Raw genomic sequence first — 14,815 nt, forward strand, 5'->3', positions numbered from 1 at the left:
ATTGATGGCATCAAGTGTGGCAGCAGTAGTGAGGTTGGCCCAGGATCAGACATTGTTTTGTTCTGCTGTGCATGGGGTCACTATGAGTTGGTTCTGACTCGATGGCACCTGACAACAACAACAACAATCTTGATAGATTTTTTTGGAGGACACAGGACAATCATGGGAGCTTATTAAGAAGTTTTAAAAAATTGAAAACTGCATTGGTGAGAAAAAAGGCCAAGAAAATTGTGTCCAGGTGTTTTTGTTGTTGTTGTTGTTGTTTTCCCATCACAATAATATATTCTTCAAGGGTAGCAAGGACTGTCCTATGAGATGCTTTGAAAACCTTACCCCATTCACTCTACAGTCCTTATCTTACCTCTTCAGGCTTCTTGGTCCCTCGAGGATGCTAACATTGCCATTTTGACATGGTGCCAATCAATGGCACATGTTCTTTTGGGAAAATGTTAGAGGCATAGAAATACTACTTCCAGAATTATATAGACCATAGAAGATGCATTTGAGCTATGGTGTTGGGGAAGAATATTAAAAGCACGTGGACTGCCAAAAAACAACAGATCTGTGTTGGAAGAAGTACAGCCAGAGTGCTCCTTGGAAGCCAGGATGGCCAGACTTTGTCTCTCACACTTCATACATTTTATTAGGAGGGACCAGTCCCTGGAGAAAGATATCATGTTCAGTGAAGTGGAGGGTCAGAGAAAAAGAGGACGACCCCCAGTGAGATGGATTGGCACAGCGGCAGCAGCAATGACATAGCAGCAATTATGAGGTTGGCCCAGGACCAGGCAGTGTTTCGTTCTGTTGTGCGTAGGGTTGCTATGAGTCGGTACTGACTTGATGGCATCTAACAACAGATGGAAGCTATGTTGAGAAACAATTACTTCACATTTTTATTTTCTTTATTGTTTAATAAAGGCTTCTATGATTTTGTAGAAATACTTTTTGACTTACCCTCATACATTTCTGAGATTCTGTAGCCATTTGCTTTTCCATAAACAGCTCCCTGATTCATTTCAGGCTCCTTGTGTCAGTCTCTAAGAATCAGCGATTGCCTCCTTCAGATTCTAGAGGGGGCTTAAGTGCACAGATCCTGAGCACAGCCCAGGCCGGCTCAGGCTGCCATTGATGAAGACCCAGGGGAAGGGTGGAATGATGGGATGCAGCTGCAGCTTCTGCCCTGAGCTGGAGCTCTGAGGAGAAGTTGAATCATATGTCATAGTGTAGGTGGAGGGCTGGTCCTGCAGGCAGTGGTGACATGTCATCACCCTCCTCCTGGTGGGTCTAAGTATAGGAGCCCATCCGAGGGCTTCAGGTCCCAGATGTGCAGAAGCTTCATGCTCCCTCCACTCAGTGCTAAGCAAGAAGTGTCAGACAAGGGTCTCAGTGAGTATTTGGTAGGTTCCAGGCTGCCCTCCCACCTGTACTAACACATTACCCCTGCCCCATACCTCTCAGCTCCAAGCTCAGAGAAGCACCAGTTAATTGATGCGTAACCTCTGGGGATGTGAGAAGGGTCAAAGGGTCATTTACTCTTTCCTCCTCCTTCATCCACCAGAGAGGAAGAACTGATGCTGTTACCATCAGAGTAGAAACATTTGTCAAAGCAATGTTCGAGTCGAAAGCTGCAGTTCCAAATTACCTACCATCACTACCACCTGTCTGTCAGATTGTTGTACTGTGGTGACTTGTGTGTTGCTATGATGCTGGACGCTATCAAATACCAGCAGGGTCACCGTGCTGGACAGGTTTCAGTGGAGCATCCAGATTGAGACAGACTAGGGAGAAAGGCCACACAATCTAACTTAAAAAATTAGCCAACAAAACCCTTATGGCTCACAATAGATCATTGTTCAATATAGAGTTGGAAGATGAGCTCCCTACCTTGGCAGACACTACACAATAGCAGAACAGTAGACTCAGACATACCAACCCCAGGTTGATGGCTCAGGGCCAGAGAGGATTTCCTTTTGATGGTGGTACTTGGGACCGCCCGTGACTTGGGTAGATGGCAGCTAACAACCCTCCCATTGAGGTTGTTGCTGCTCTGCTCAGGACAGAGAAAGAGTTTACACCCAAGCCAAACTTTGTGTTTGCTCTCCTGCCTGATGGTCACTGAGCCATCACAGAGAAAAGCAAAAGGAGACAGGCAAGCAGCATTAAGAATGAGAGTGTGAGTGGGGATGAAGTAGGAACAGCTAAGGTGCAGAGGGGAATTGTCATTTATGATGCTCTGTTGTCAGTTTGAACTGAAAGGTCAGCAGTTCAAACTCACCAGCTGCTCCTATGAAACCTTATACAGAGTCATTATGAATCAGAACTGACTCAATGGCACTTACCAACAACAAAAACAACAATGTGTTACAGCGTTGTGTTATAGTGTGGTTGTTGTTAAATGCTGTTGAGTCAGTTCCAACTCATAGTGATCCTGTACAGAGTTTCCAAGGAGCAGCTGGTAGGCTTGAACTGCTGACCTTATGGTTCAAACCGACCATGTAATCCAATGCTTATCCTACAGCGTGTTCCAATAGAGTATAATAAATGCCAATTCCGCCTTCACCCTAGCTGAATGGCGCTGTATATTTTTGAGGCTGTACATTTTTATGAGAACAGTCTCCTCTCTCTCCCACAGAGAAAAATGGATTTCTTCTGATGGGTTTGATCCACTGACCTTGCAGTTAGCAACCCAATGTTTAATTCATGGTGTCACCAGGGCTTCTTATGTGTCATAGGAGAGTGAATGAATGAATCCAAAGATCTGTTATTCATAAGATTATCATGAGCCAAGTTGGTGGCAGCTAACAGCTACAACAAGGCACCTCCCAGCATCCATCTCGTGTGTGGGGAAGTTGCTAGATCAGGGAAGGCAACTGGAATTGTACTGAGATTTAAGCAAATTCGCTCCCCAGAACATGTAAGTTTGCTTATGCTGATTTACCTTTTACAGGTGAGTTCTGTGGGTTTACCACATAAATAAAAATAAGTGGTTTGTTCCTAGGGTTATAGGACCCAGAACCAAGTTGCCACTGCCTTCCAGAAGCCACGGTGAGCCTTGCCTTGTAGGAAGTTGATGTTACACACAATGTAGTGCTCTGTGCATTTTACATTTGAACCGTGTTTTATTGCTCAAAAAGCTGAAGTTGAAAATTACTATCCTGGGGAAAGACTTATAGAATATCACATTTTAATTAGACCCCCTTTGTGGATTTCATAAAAGCCAAAAAATGTAAATTACTTCTGGCAATTTTTCAGTGTATAAAATATAGATTCAGTCTTAGCCTTAGTTTCAATTCTATGAAAGAACTAAAAAATTATTGATCAATTCTAATTCCTCTACTTTACATCCCCTTGCACAAACAAGTCTCAAATACATCCTTTCTTGAGGTTATATTTCATACTAGGGAAGACTTATTTTATTTATTCAGTATCTTAGCTTATACAACTTTAAGATGTTTGTCTATAAAACTGATGAAAAATATTTGCTACTGGAATATTTATAACTGCAACCTCCAATTCCAGAGAAGAAACTCTATTTTAGAAATCTTTGCAATCAATAATATTTATCAATTAGGCCACATGAATTGTATAAGCATAATTAAGGATGTTATTTGCCTCCCTGCCTCTCAGCCCATCTTATTTACCAGTCTAGTGCCTGTACTTTTAGACTCAAGGTCAGCCAAGGATTTATAGCTTTAGGTCTGTTTGCCTTGCATCTTAGTTAGCTGAATTTAACTGTTGAGATAATGGCATTTTGACTGTGAACTTGAGTGAAATTTTAATCTTGACCTTTGGTTATGATTTTGACTTGCATGAATGATTTTAGTAAGGTAAGAAATCAGAATGTGCAAGGCAAACTTACTTACATTTTTAAATGATTAAAAAAAAAATCAATGAGCAAGAAAACAGAAAAATGCAAACCACATATTTTTTTAAGTTTGTGAAATAATTTTTTATGAATCAAAATGCATTTTTTTTCTTATGGTAGACTGTGCTGTGCTTATAATATTATTTGCTTTGACAGCATTGGTTGAAATCACATTATTGAAAGAGATTTCAACCCAACAGCACTTTGATGTACATTTTGATAAATAGTTTAACTGAAATATCTTGTTGGAGAAATCTAGGTGTTCTGAATCCAGACTCTCCTACATTTAGTCTAATGCAGATGTTCTTTTTAGATAACGAAGACCTTGCGATGAGGAGAGACTGTCCTTTCATGCTTATAAAGCCCAGGTCTTCTTGCCAAGAGTCAGAGGGTGGGCCTCACTGCTAGCTTGGAAACTCCATCCTAGTCTAGACTGGAATGAAACTATCATCTTGGGCATTTCATGGAATCATGATGGACTGAGAAAGCTAAAGTCCACCCTAAGCCAATAGAGGGAGTGCAGTGGCTCTTTATGATTATCACTAGATTGTGACTCACAACATCCATGGTTCCAGCCTGCCAGCTGCTCCTTAGGAGAAAGATGAAGCTTTCTGCTCCCACGATGATTTAAAGCCTCAGAAATCCTATACAGGGTCACTGTAAGTTGGAAGAAACTCGACAGCTCTTAACAACAATCACAAAGCCAATAGAAAAGGATATAGGTAGGAAGGACAGTTCTATAGTTCTTCTTGTATTGAACTAAAGGGAACCTAGTTTTATATCCAAGGCCCCACCTTTATCTTGTCAACTTGTTGATAAAGAACCACCACAGTTAGTAAATACCCTGGAAAGACACAAATGTGTCCTTGAATGTGAAGGCATTGCAACGAGCACAACTTGACCAAAGTAAACAATGATGGTAAGAAGTGCACAAGAGGAAAGGATGTTTGTGCTAAGACTATGATATATGTAATGTGGCAACAACACTAACAATAACCAAATAATGAGTGTATGGTCACATATGTAGGTATAGACACACATACAAGGAAGCTTCAAAAAGTTCATGAAAAAATGATGAAATTTTTCCATTAACTTTTTGAAGTCTCTTCGTATGTGTATGGAAAGGTACAGCTGAGTACTTATCTGTATGTGTCTGTGTAGGTAAGTGTATGAACACAAAGATAATCATAGAGGGCACAGTTGCAGATACTTCAAAGACATAACCAAACACCTTGTGAGAATGATTTTCCACGTTTGAAGGCTTAGGTCTTTAGTTGTTGCTGTTGTTGTTGATAAGTGCCATCGAGTTGGTTCCAACTCATAGTGACCTTGTATAGGGTTTCTGAGGAGCTGCAGATAAGTTTGAACTGCTGACCTTGCTGTTCAAACTGACCTTGAGGTTGAGTGTTTATCCTACAGCGCCACACCAGGACTCCTTAGTGTCATAGGAAAACTCAGTCAGTTGGCACCACAAAGCTCACATTCTGCATCCTAGTGCAGTGGGTAGCGTCCGGGGTTTTGAAAGCGTTCGAGACGCCATGTAAGATACAACTATTGGTCTCTACTTATTAGGAGTAAAGAGAAAGAAAGAAAACAAAGTCTCAGAGAAGAAACTAGTTCACAGGGCTTATAGCTTACACAAGCCACAGCTTCATCTAGCCTGAGACCAGAGAACTAGATGGAACTCTCTACCACTACAGACCATTCTGATCAGGGCCACAATAGGTGAACCTGAATAAACAGAAAACAAAACAAACAAGGAACAGAACTCAAAATCTTAAAAATGTTCAGACTTACTGGACCAGTTGAGACTGGAGGACTCCGAGATTGTAGCTCTGAGATACTCTTTAAATCTTGAACCAAACGATTCCCTGAGATCAACTGTTAGTGAAGTAAAAAACTGGCATACAAATAAAAGATATTACCCTGAGAATGGGGCTCAGCACTTTGGGTTAGTGTACTGGACTGCAAAGTCAGTTTGAACCACAAGGCTAGCAGTTCAAGCTCACTACTTGCTCCTTGGAAACCCTAGACAGGGTTACTATGGGTTGGATCCAACTCTATAGCACTTAATAACAACAACATGGGACTCCTTTATGAAACTGTATTTAACTGAAAGGTTAACAGTTACTCTAAGACAAAGATGATAAGACAAAGGGGACAGGGAAACTAGAGTACTAGACATGGAACAACCAGAAAGCAATTAATGTGAATGTTGGCACATTGTGAAAAATGTAATTAATGTCACTAACCAACTCGTCTTTATTGTTGTTACATGTTGTTGGGTCAGTTGTGACTCATAGCAATCCTGTATAGGGTTTCCTAGGAGCAGCTGGTGGATTTGAATTGTTGACCTTGTGGTTAGCAGTCCAGTGCTTATCCTATAGCGCCACACCAGGACGTGTGTAGAAACTGTCAAATGGAAACCTAATTTGCTATGTAAACTTTCACTGAAAGCACAGTAAGATATATTTTTTTTAAGTGAAGGCAAACATTTCAATATTTTTACATTTTCCAAACAAAAATCAAGCAAAATCTGCCCTTTTTGTTCTAGAACTAATTCATGCACTCTATAGACATTTTCGAACTGCAAAGTCGGCAGTTCAAGCTCACCAGCTGCTCCTCGGAAACCCTATACAGGGTCGCTATGAGTCGGAACCAACTTGATGGCACTTAAAAACAACAACAACATAGACATTTTTAGGAGTCCTGGTATGGCACTGTAAGATAAGCAGTGAACTGCTACCCACAAGGTTGGTTGTTGAAACCCACCAGCTGCTCCTCAGAAACCCTATACAGTGTCACTATGAGTCAAAACTGACTTGATGGCACTTAGCAACAACAATATACATTTTAGAAACTGCAGAAAAATATAAATAAATAAATGTTATCCATATTGCAATGACCCAATGATACCACACTTGGACTGTGAACATTTTGGTGTGATTGAAAAGGCCAAACTGCCAACATTTTCATAAACAGTGCTTCAGATGAGGCCCTTGAGAAAGGGGTTGCTTAGTTTAGATGGGAAGAAGAGGCACAGGGAGAATAAAAGATTTGTGAAAGTTGCCCAGTAAAAGAATCGTCGTTTTTAAGTGCCATCCAGCGACCCTGTGTATAGGGTTTCCGAGGAGTGATTGGTGAGTTTGAACCACTGACCTTGCCTTTCAAACCAGCCTGGAGGTCGAGTGCTTATCCTACAGTGCCACACCAGAATGGAAGGACTAAAATGAACATGCCTACCTCTGGAATTTTGTTGTGCCAGACCAAGGCAAAAGTCCCTATAAACCCAGTTGTTTTGTCTCTGCCATTTTCCAGCTGGTAGTGGAGTAAAAGGTCAACCATCCCCAACAGATCTCTTCAGATCACTCTCAAGGACAGATGAGGAGATACTATGTCAAAGCAGTTGTTTTATCAAGTTGTGGGTATAGTTTCCCAATAGACTCCTTCAGGAGAGGGAAGGAGGTATCCACTCTGTTGAGAAGGAAGAGACAGGGGCAGAATTAGGAAGCCTGGAACTTTGGAACTCTTTTGCTTCAACTTTTGCTCCAAAGACCAGTTCAATAAGACTGTTAGTGAAAACTTTTTTCTTGTCTTCAGTCTGTCTTAGAAAGAAAAGTTTGTGGAAGCCAAGGTGATAACAAGTGACATTAGGAAGGTTCAAGCCCACCTCCAGGTTAAGTAACTCTTGGCATTGGACTGTAGTCATTAGTGCATAGATATTGCTAGTAATCCCAGCGTTAGTGTTTTTCCTCTTAAAATAAGCAGCAGCATAGTATAAGTGTACTAGAAAAGCTGTAAATTTGCATTTCAAGGTGGGAATCTGAACAAGCTCTGTTAAGCAGCATCCAAACAATTGCTGGGTGGCTGAAGCTCATCTTCCTTAAAGGCTGTATTATAACATACCAACATCTTTTCATAGACCTTAAGACCTATGAAATATTGGTAATAAAATTCCCCTCAACGTTCTAGCCAACCAGTTCACACCCTGGAATAATCTACCCATGGTGTGGGGCTGTGGGCCAATGCGTCAGACTGCAAAGTCATTTGAACTGCAAGGTCGGTGGTTCAAGCATACCAACTGCTCCTTGGTAGCCCTATACAGGGTCGCTATGGGTCAGAATCGACTCGACGGCACTTAACAACAAACAACAACTGTTTGCCCTTGCTAATTTGCATGGGGATATTGGCCTTTCAGTTTGAGATACTACCCCAAGATTGTTGTTATTTAAGTGCTTGTTGAGTCAATTCCGACCCATAGCGACCCTGTATAGGGTTTCTGAGGAGCAGTTGGTGAGTTGGAAATCATGGAGCCACAGAACATAAGAGCTGGAAGGTATGGTTAAGACCAGTCATTCTCAGACATTATGTGAATTTGCTATGCTGCCTCGTAAGCTGATTTCTCTTCCTGTTTCTGTCAATGGCCTCATCATTCCATAGATCAAACTGTCAGTCTTCCTTGATGTATCTTATTCCTAACCTCCCACATGAAATCACTCTTCAGTCTTACAAGTCTCCCACTGAACTCTCCCTCACTCCTATTTTATCTTTCCCATTCCACTACCAGTGTGATTATACGCACACTCCTATAATCAATCAAGGCAAAGACTCAAACCAAAGGAGATTATATACGTGCCTTGGGATGATAGAGGGAGAGGTGGAGGGGTGTGATTGTGATAGGAGATGACTAGGTGTTTGGGCTTCTAGACTTGGTGCCCACACCATCTCCAGTCCCTCTCTCCATTTTTTTAGTATGATTTACAGAACCTGAGAAATCTGTTCACAGGGCAGTATGCTTACCTGCCTTTGTCGCCCTCAATTCTTAGTGGGGAATCTTCACAACTGATTCAGTGAGTTCTCTGGGAGGTTGCCTTCTTCTAAGGGCAAGGGAACAAAGACCAACTGACATCTCAAACATTCTGAAGTCAGCTTTATTTTACTTACAGACAAAGAAAATGCTGAGCTAAGGAGAATGACATTTCTTTGTCTACTAAGGAAATAGTTGCAGGTTTTGGAGTTAAATAAACAGGGAATCAGTTCCAAGACATGTTGACCTTCAGTTAGGATGCATCTTCTTGGAATGCTTCTTTAAACCTCATCATACATATAGTCCACATTGTTGTTTTTAAGTGCCACTGTGTCAGGTCTGAGTCAGTGACCCTGTATAGGGCTTCCAAGGAGCAGTTGAAAACCTCCGACATAGAGGGTCCTTTACTCCTGCCAGGACCACTCCCTTTTGGGAGTGCCCTAGGCTTTCTCCAAGACAATGGAGTTTACATGACAGACCCTCAAAGAACCTGGTTAATTTAGTGAAAATAAAGCAGAAGCTGATATATTCAACTGTTCCTTAACATGACCTTTATTGTAGTTCTTGACACATTACATTGCAATGATTTGTCTACACAGCCATCTCTTCTGCCTAGGTCCAAATTCAGGCCCTGACAATCAGTAGCTGAGAGTTAACCTTTCCGTACTGCATTTCTTATAAAAGGTGATAATTAATAGTGCCTACCTTATAGAATATATGGTTGTTGTTGTTGTCAAGTGTCGTCGAGTCGGTTGTGACTCATAGTGACCCTGTATAGGGTTTCCAATGAGCAGCTGGTGAGCTTCAATATATGGTTGTTGTTGTTGTCAAGTGTCGTCGAGTCGGTTGTGACTCATAGTGACCCTGTATAGGGTTTCCAATGAGCAGCTGGTGAGCTTCAATATATGGTAGGCACTATTAATTATCACCTTTTATACAGGGTCACTATGGGTCGGAATTGGCACTTAACAACAACAACAACCTTATAGAATGGAGTCCTAGTGTGGCGCTGTGGGTTAATGCACAAGAACTGAAAAGCCGTTTGAACTGCAAGGTCGGTGGTTGAAACTCACCAGCTGCTTCTTGGAAACCCTATACAGGGTTGCTATAAGTTGGAATCGACTCAAAGGCACTTAACAACAACAAACAAAACCTTATAGAATGGAGTCCTGATGTGGCGCTATGGGTTAATGCACCAGACTGTAAAGCCATTTGAACTGCAAGGTTGGCGGTTCAGGCTCACCAGCTGCTCCTTGGAAACCCTATACAGGGTCGCTATGGGTTGGAACTGACTTGACGGCACTTAACAACAACCTTATAGAATTAGGCAAAACTGCTGCACAAGACTTTTTTCAAAATGTTGAAGAGCAAAGATGTCAGCTTGAGGACTAAGGTGAGCCTGACCCAAGCCATGCTATTTTCAATAACCTCATATGCATGTGAAAGCTGAACAGTGAATAAGGAAGACCGTAGAAGAATTGATGCTTTTGAGTTATAGTGTTGTAGGAAAATATTGAAAGTACCATGGGTTGCCAAAAGAACCAATAGATCTGTGTTGGAAGAAGTGCAGCCAGAATGCTCCTTGGAGGCCAGGATGTCCAAACTTTATCTCTCATACTTCAGGCATATTGTCAGGAGGGACCAGTCGCTGGAGAAGGATATCATGTGTGGTAGGGTGGAGTGTCAGAGAAAAAGAGGAAGACCCCCAGCGAGATGGATTGGCAAAGTGGCAGCATCAATGGGCTCAAGCGTGGCAACAATTGTGAGCTTGGCCCAGGATCGGGCAGTGTTTTGTTCTGCTGTGCATAAGGTCGCTATGAGTCGGTACTATGAGTCGGTACTGACTCAATGGCACCTAACAACAACAATAACAACAACCTTATTGCATTGGAGAGTCCTGGTGTGGCGCTGTAGGTTAATGTGCTGAATTGCAAAGTCAGTCTGAACCACAAGGTCGGTAGTTCAAGTTCACCAGCTGCTCCTTGGAAACCCTATACAAGTTCTTATGGAACCAACTCGACAGCACTTAACAACAACACTAACCTTGTAGAATTAGTATGATGATCAAATTAAGTTTTTTTCTTCCAAGGGCTTTATACCATAGCTGGCCAGTGCATATTCAATGATTGTTTGTAAATTATTTTATTAACATTGCTGCTGTGTGCCATCGGTCAGTTCTGACTCATAGCGACCCTGTAAAGGGTTTCTGACACCTTTAAAATCTTTATGGGAGCAGCAAGCTGTATCTTTCTCCTGTGCAATAGCTGGTGGTGTCGAACCACAGACCTTGTGGTTTGCAGTTCAGTGTTTATCCTGTTGAGCCACCACGCTCCTTTATTAGCATGTTGTTGTTGTTGTTAAATGCTATCAAGTTGGTTCTGATTCATAGCGACCCTGTATAGGGTTTCCAAGGAACGATTGATGAGTTTGAACCACCAACCGTGCAGTTCAAACAGAACTTATGGTTGGGTGCTTATCCTACAGCATCACACCATGAATTCCTATAAATTTTTTTGTAAGTCTGCACTTAGGGAATTTCTTTGAGACATTATGAGCCGAGTTTTGGGAAGAAAAGAATTTGACCAATGGATGCTTTGCTATTGATCTGATGAGCCAAAGACAGTGTCTGTTTGTTAAGAGAAGTTGAAACCAGAAAAATGCTTTAAATATTTTATGACAGTACCCACCCGAGAAATGTTAGGATATCCCCACTCCCACATTTGGATATGTCCTTAGAATTACCTTCTGTGCCCCATCCAAGAGGCTAGAGGGTGATTGAAATTTCTTCCAGGAAGTTGTAGTCTCTGGTCACTAGATACTTTTCACTGGCTGACTTAGTAAGAGTGATCTTCCTCTGAATTTCTAAACATTTGGAGTCCATATCTTTTATTGGACACTTTAGTATACACACTATCTTTTTAAGATATTATAGTTGTCATGATTTGTCATTTAATCTATATAGACTGACTTTATATTCCAACTGGCTGTTGGCTCCTGTTGGGGCAGCATGGAGTCTTATTCTGTTTCCCTCACAATCTTGTGTATAAGGGTGGTGAGCTTTGCTGATTGATAGACCTAAAATTATATTTGTTCCACAATTCTGAAAATGTCATTTCTGAAAGGGAAGGTGTTGAACAGCTTTCTCTGGAGAGCTTTAAAAATAGTATAGTTTCTCACCTGATTGGGACCATGAAAGTGAGGTCTCTGGGGGCAATGAAATGTCTTCTGCTTCTGAAATTGGAATTATGTGTACTTCAGTCTGAATGCACATTTGAAAAGAATGTGTTGAAAGTATGACAGGATATTCTAGTCAAAGGATGAGATTGAGATAGGCAAAGGATGCGTATACATGGGAAAAACATTTTCTAGAAGAGAAGGTAGAGGGCAATTATGGGAGCAAGGGCTTGGGGTCAAGGGCAAGATGGCAGGTGTGTTTTGCCAGGCCTTGCAAGGACAATTAACTGGATCTGGAAGAGAGCAGGTGTATTTATTTTCTATCACTGTCATAACAAATTACCACAAACCTAGTGGCTTACAACAACACATTTACTATTTTATAGCTCTGTAGGTCAGAAATCTAACACAGATTTCAACAGGCAAAAACCAGCTTCTCCATCTGGAAGTCTCGTAGAGTTCTCAGACTTAATACATCTCCCAAATCAAGCTCCTGACTTTCATATCCAAATCCTGCTTCAACAACTCTTTGTCTTAAATCTTATATGCATTCCATCTGCAAATCCAATTGGCTCTATTTTCAAAATTATATCCCGAATCTGATTATTTCTTACCACAGTTATGACTGTTCACCTCTCATTTAGTTTTTGTCTTCCTCTCATGTTCTACTTCAGCCTATTTTCAACTCAGTAGCCAGAGTGATCGTGTTACTCCTTTGATTAACATGGTCCACTGCCCCATCTCACTCAGAGTACAAGGTAAGAACCATATATGGTGGTCTAAGAGGCAGGCCTTATCACCCACTCTGGGTTCCCTGTGCTCATCTGAAATACTGCATGGGCTGTTTAGACAAATGCCTCACTAGACCTCAAAGTTTTCTACCTGCCCATAATCATGGGTCATCTTGGTCAAGGGGGCAGATTTCAAGTCAGATGGAGCATCTAATACCTGCATGGTCTTTTCAGTCAATTGATATGCATGGAAAGCTGAACAAGGAAAAAACAAAGAAAAAGAACAGATACATGTGAATTGTGGTGTTGGTGAAGAGAACTGAATATTCTATAGACTTCCAGAAAAATGAACAGATCGGTCTTAGAGGAACTAAAGCTTGACTGCTCCATAAAAGCAAGAATGATGAGACTTTGTCTTGCTTACTTTGGACATATAGTCAGGAAAAATCATCTTCTAGAAAAGGACATCCTGTTGGATAAAGCAGTGGGTCAGGGAAAAGGAGGATGAGCCACACTGACACAGTAGCCTCAACAATGTGCTCAGACATATCAGAGGTCATGGAGGTGGTACAGGCCTGGGTGCCATTTTGTTCTCTTATCTATAAAGTCACCGTGAGTCAGAGCTGATTTCATTCACAACAGTCTCTCCATAACCTCTCACTCCACTCCTGCTTTTTCCCAACCCACTGTGGTAGTCAGCAGAAGCTGAGTCTAGATTTTCTTGCCTGACTCAGAGAGTGGACAAAGATCTCCCCAGAAGGTTCCATGCACCCCGAATGAGTGACACATCCAGGGGCATTTTCTGGTTTTGCTGTTCTTGTATCTAGTTAGACCAATGGGTGCAATTGCTGCTCAAATACAAACCACTTCTTGGAGTTTGAGGAGGGTGGAGATGTTCCTGGGGAGAGAGAATGGAGACAGCTCCTGCTTTATTTTAACCACATCAGTTTTCCAACATCTTTTCATTAATTGGTGGTATTCTTGGGGGTTTTGTTCCGGAATCAAGCATCTTTGAGAACAACTGTTCCTCACTGTTGAATTCATTGTCTGGTAAAGGAGGTGTGGGTTACAGACAAAGCCTTTCCTTAAAAGATGGAAGGGCATGGATGGTGTTATACACCCTTGTACCTCCTCTTGCACTGTGCTTGGTACATAGAAGATTCCATGCATGTTTATTGAACAGATCTGACACATTAAAAAAAAAAAAAAAGACAGTGAACATATCAGATGGTAAATTAGTCACAAACAAATAAAGTCTTCTAGAAGGTCTGTACGTTATTATTACTCAAGTCAATATCCCAGTAATAGAGGGAACAAAGAAAATGGGCTGAGATCAACCAAAGACCTTGATTGTGTTATGCCCTGCTTTTTCCTGATAGGTCATTGCTTGTGAACAGCAGTATGACTCTTCTTATGACGCTCGCTGTGACGTCTGGTCCTTGGGGATCACAGCTATTGAACTGGGGGATGGAGACCCTCCCCTCTTTGACATGCATCCTGTGAAAACGCTGTTTAAGATTCCAAGGTAGGACACTAGATGGCGCTCTTAATCCATTTGTTCAATTGCGACCTGAACCTACTTAAAGAGGGATAAAAAATAGTTCAAAATCATTTCTCTTCAAACCTGAGAAAACCTGGTTGTAAATATGTCTTTTGGAGGGGGGAAATGGGGAGGTAGATGTATGCATGTATGTGATAACAATTGCGTCTTTTCAGTACACTAATTTTTCTGAGATGTTCATTTTTTAGTGTTTTGCTAAAGAAGACTAGAATTTTGTGTTAAGTAATCTAAGTACTGGTGTTTTCTTTTTAACTACATTGGTATTTCCACTCCCAGTTTGAATCTTTTTTGAGCATTCATGGAAATTTTTGGATGAAAAGAAAATGTATATCACATTGTTGTATCCACTCAGAAAAATATTCTCAGTCCTGTGGTCCTCTTAATTCAAGTGTCCATAGGAAATTGTGCTGACAGAAGTTTGGAGGGTGAAGTTTAAATGTTTTCTATTGTCTGCATTTATTAGGGGTTTGATTATAAAAAGTAGATTGAATATTTATTTTACTATAGGCGTATGTCTTTCATGGGAACTGAACTGGCATTTGTCAGCTCTAGTTACAGAAAACAAAGCTATCAGGGGTCCATGCTGGTCTAGTTGCAGATTGATAGAGAATTTGTACCGTCAATGTTTCTCTTTCAAAGGAAGCCTCTAGGCCAGCGGGGAGCAGTTTAACCATTTC

General features: G+C 41.3%; 1 protein-coding gene across 1 annotated transcript in view; it reads left to right on the plus strand.

The window, feature by feature from the left end:
- The window catches only part of LOC102822340 (myosin-IIIb-like), a 77,651-nt gene extending 63,545 nt beyond the window's left edge, over positions 1–14,106 (plus strand). Inside the window, exon 6 of the mRNA XM_006867039.1 lies at positions 13,957–14,106. Within this exon, the coding sequence (XP_006867101.1) occupies positions 13,957–14,106 (150 nt within the window). The remainder of the gene's footprint in view (positions 1–13,956) is intronic.
- Positions 14,107–14,815: the final 709 nt, after the last annotated feature.

This window comes from Chrysochloris asiatica, unplaced genomic scaffold (assembly GCF_000296735.1).
Source record: "Chrysochloris asiatica unplaced genomic scaffold, ChrAsi1.0 scaffold00099, whole genome shotgun sequence".
NCBI lineage: Eukaryota > Metazoa > Chordata > Mammalia > Afrosoricida > Chrysochloridae > Chrysochloris > Chrysochloris asiatica.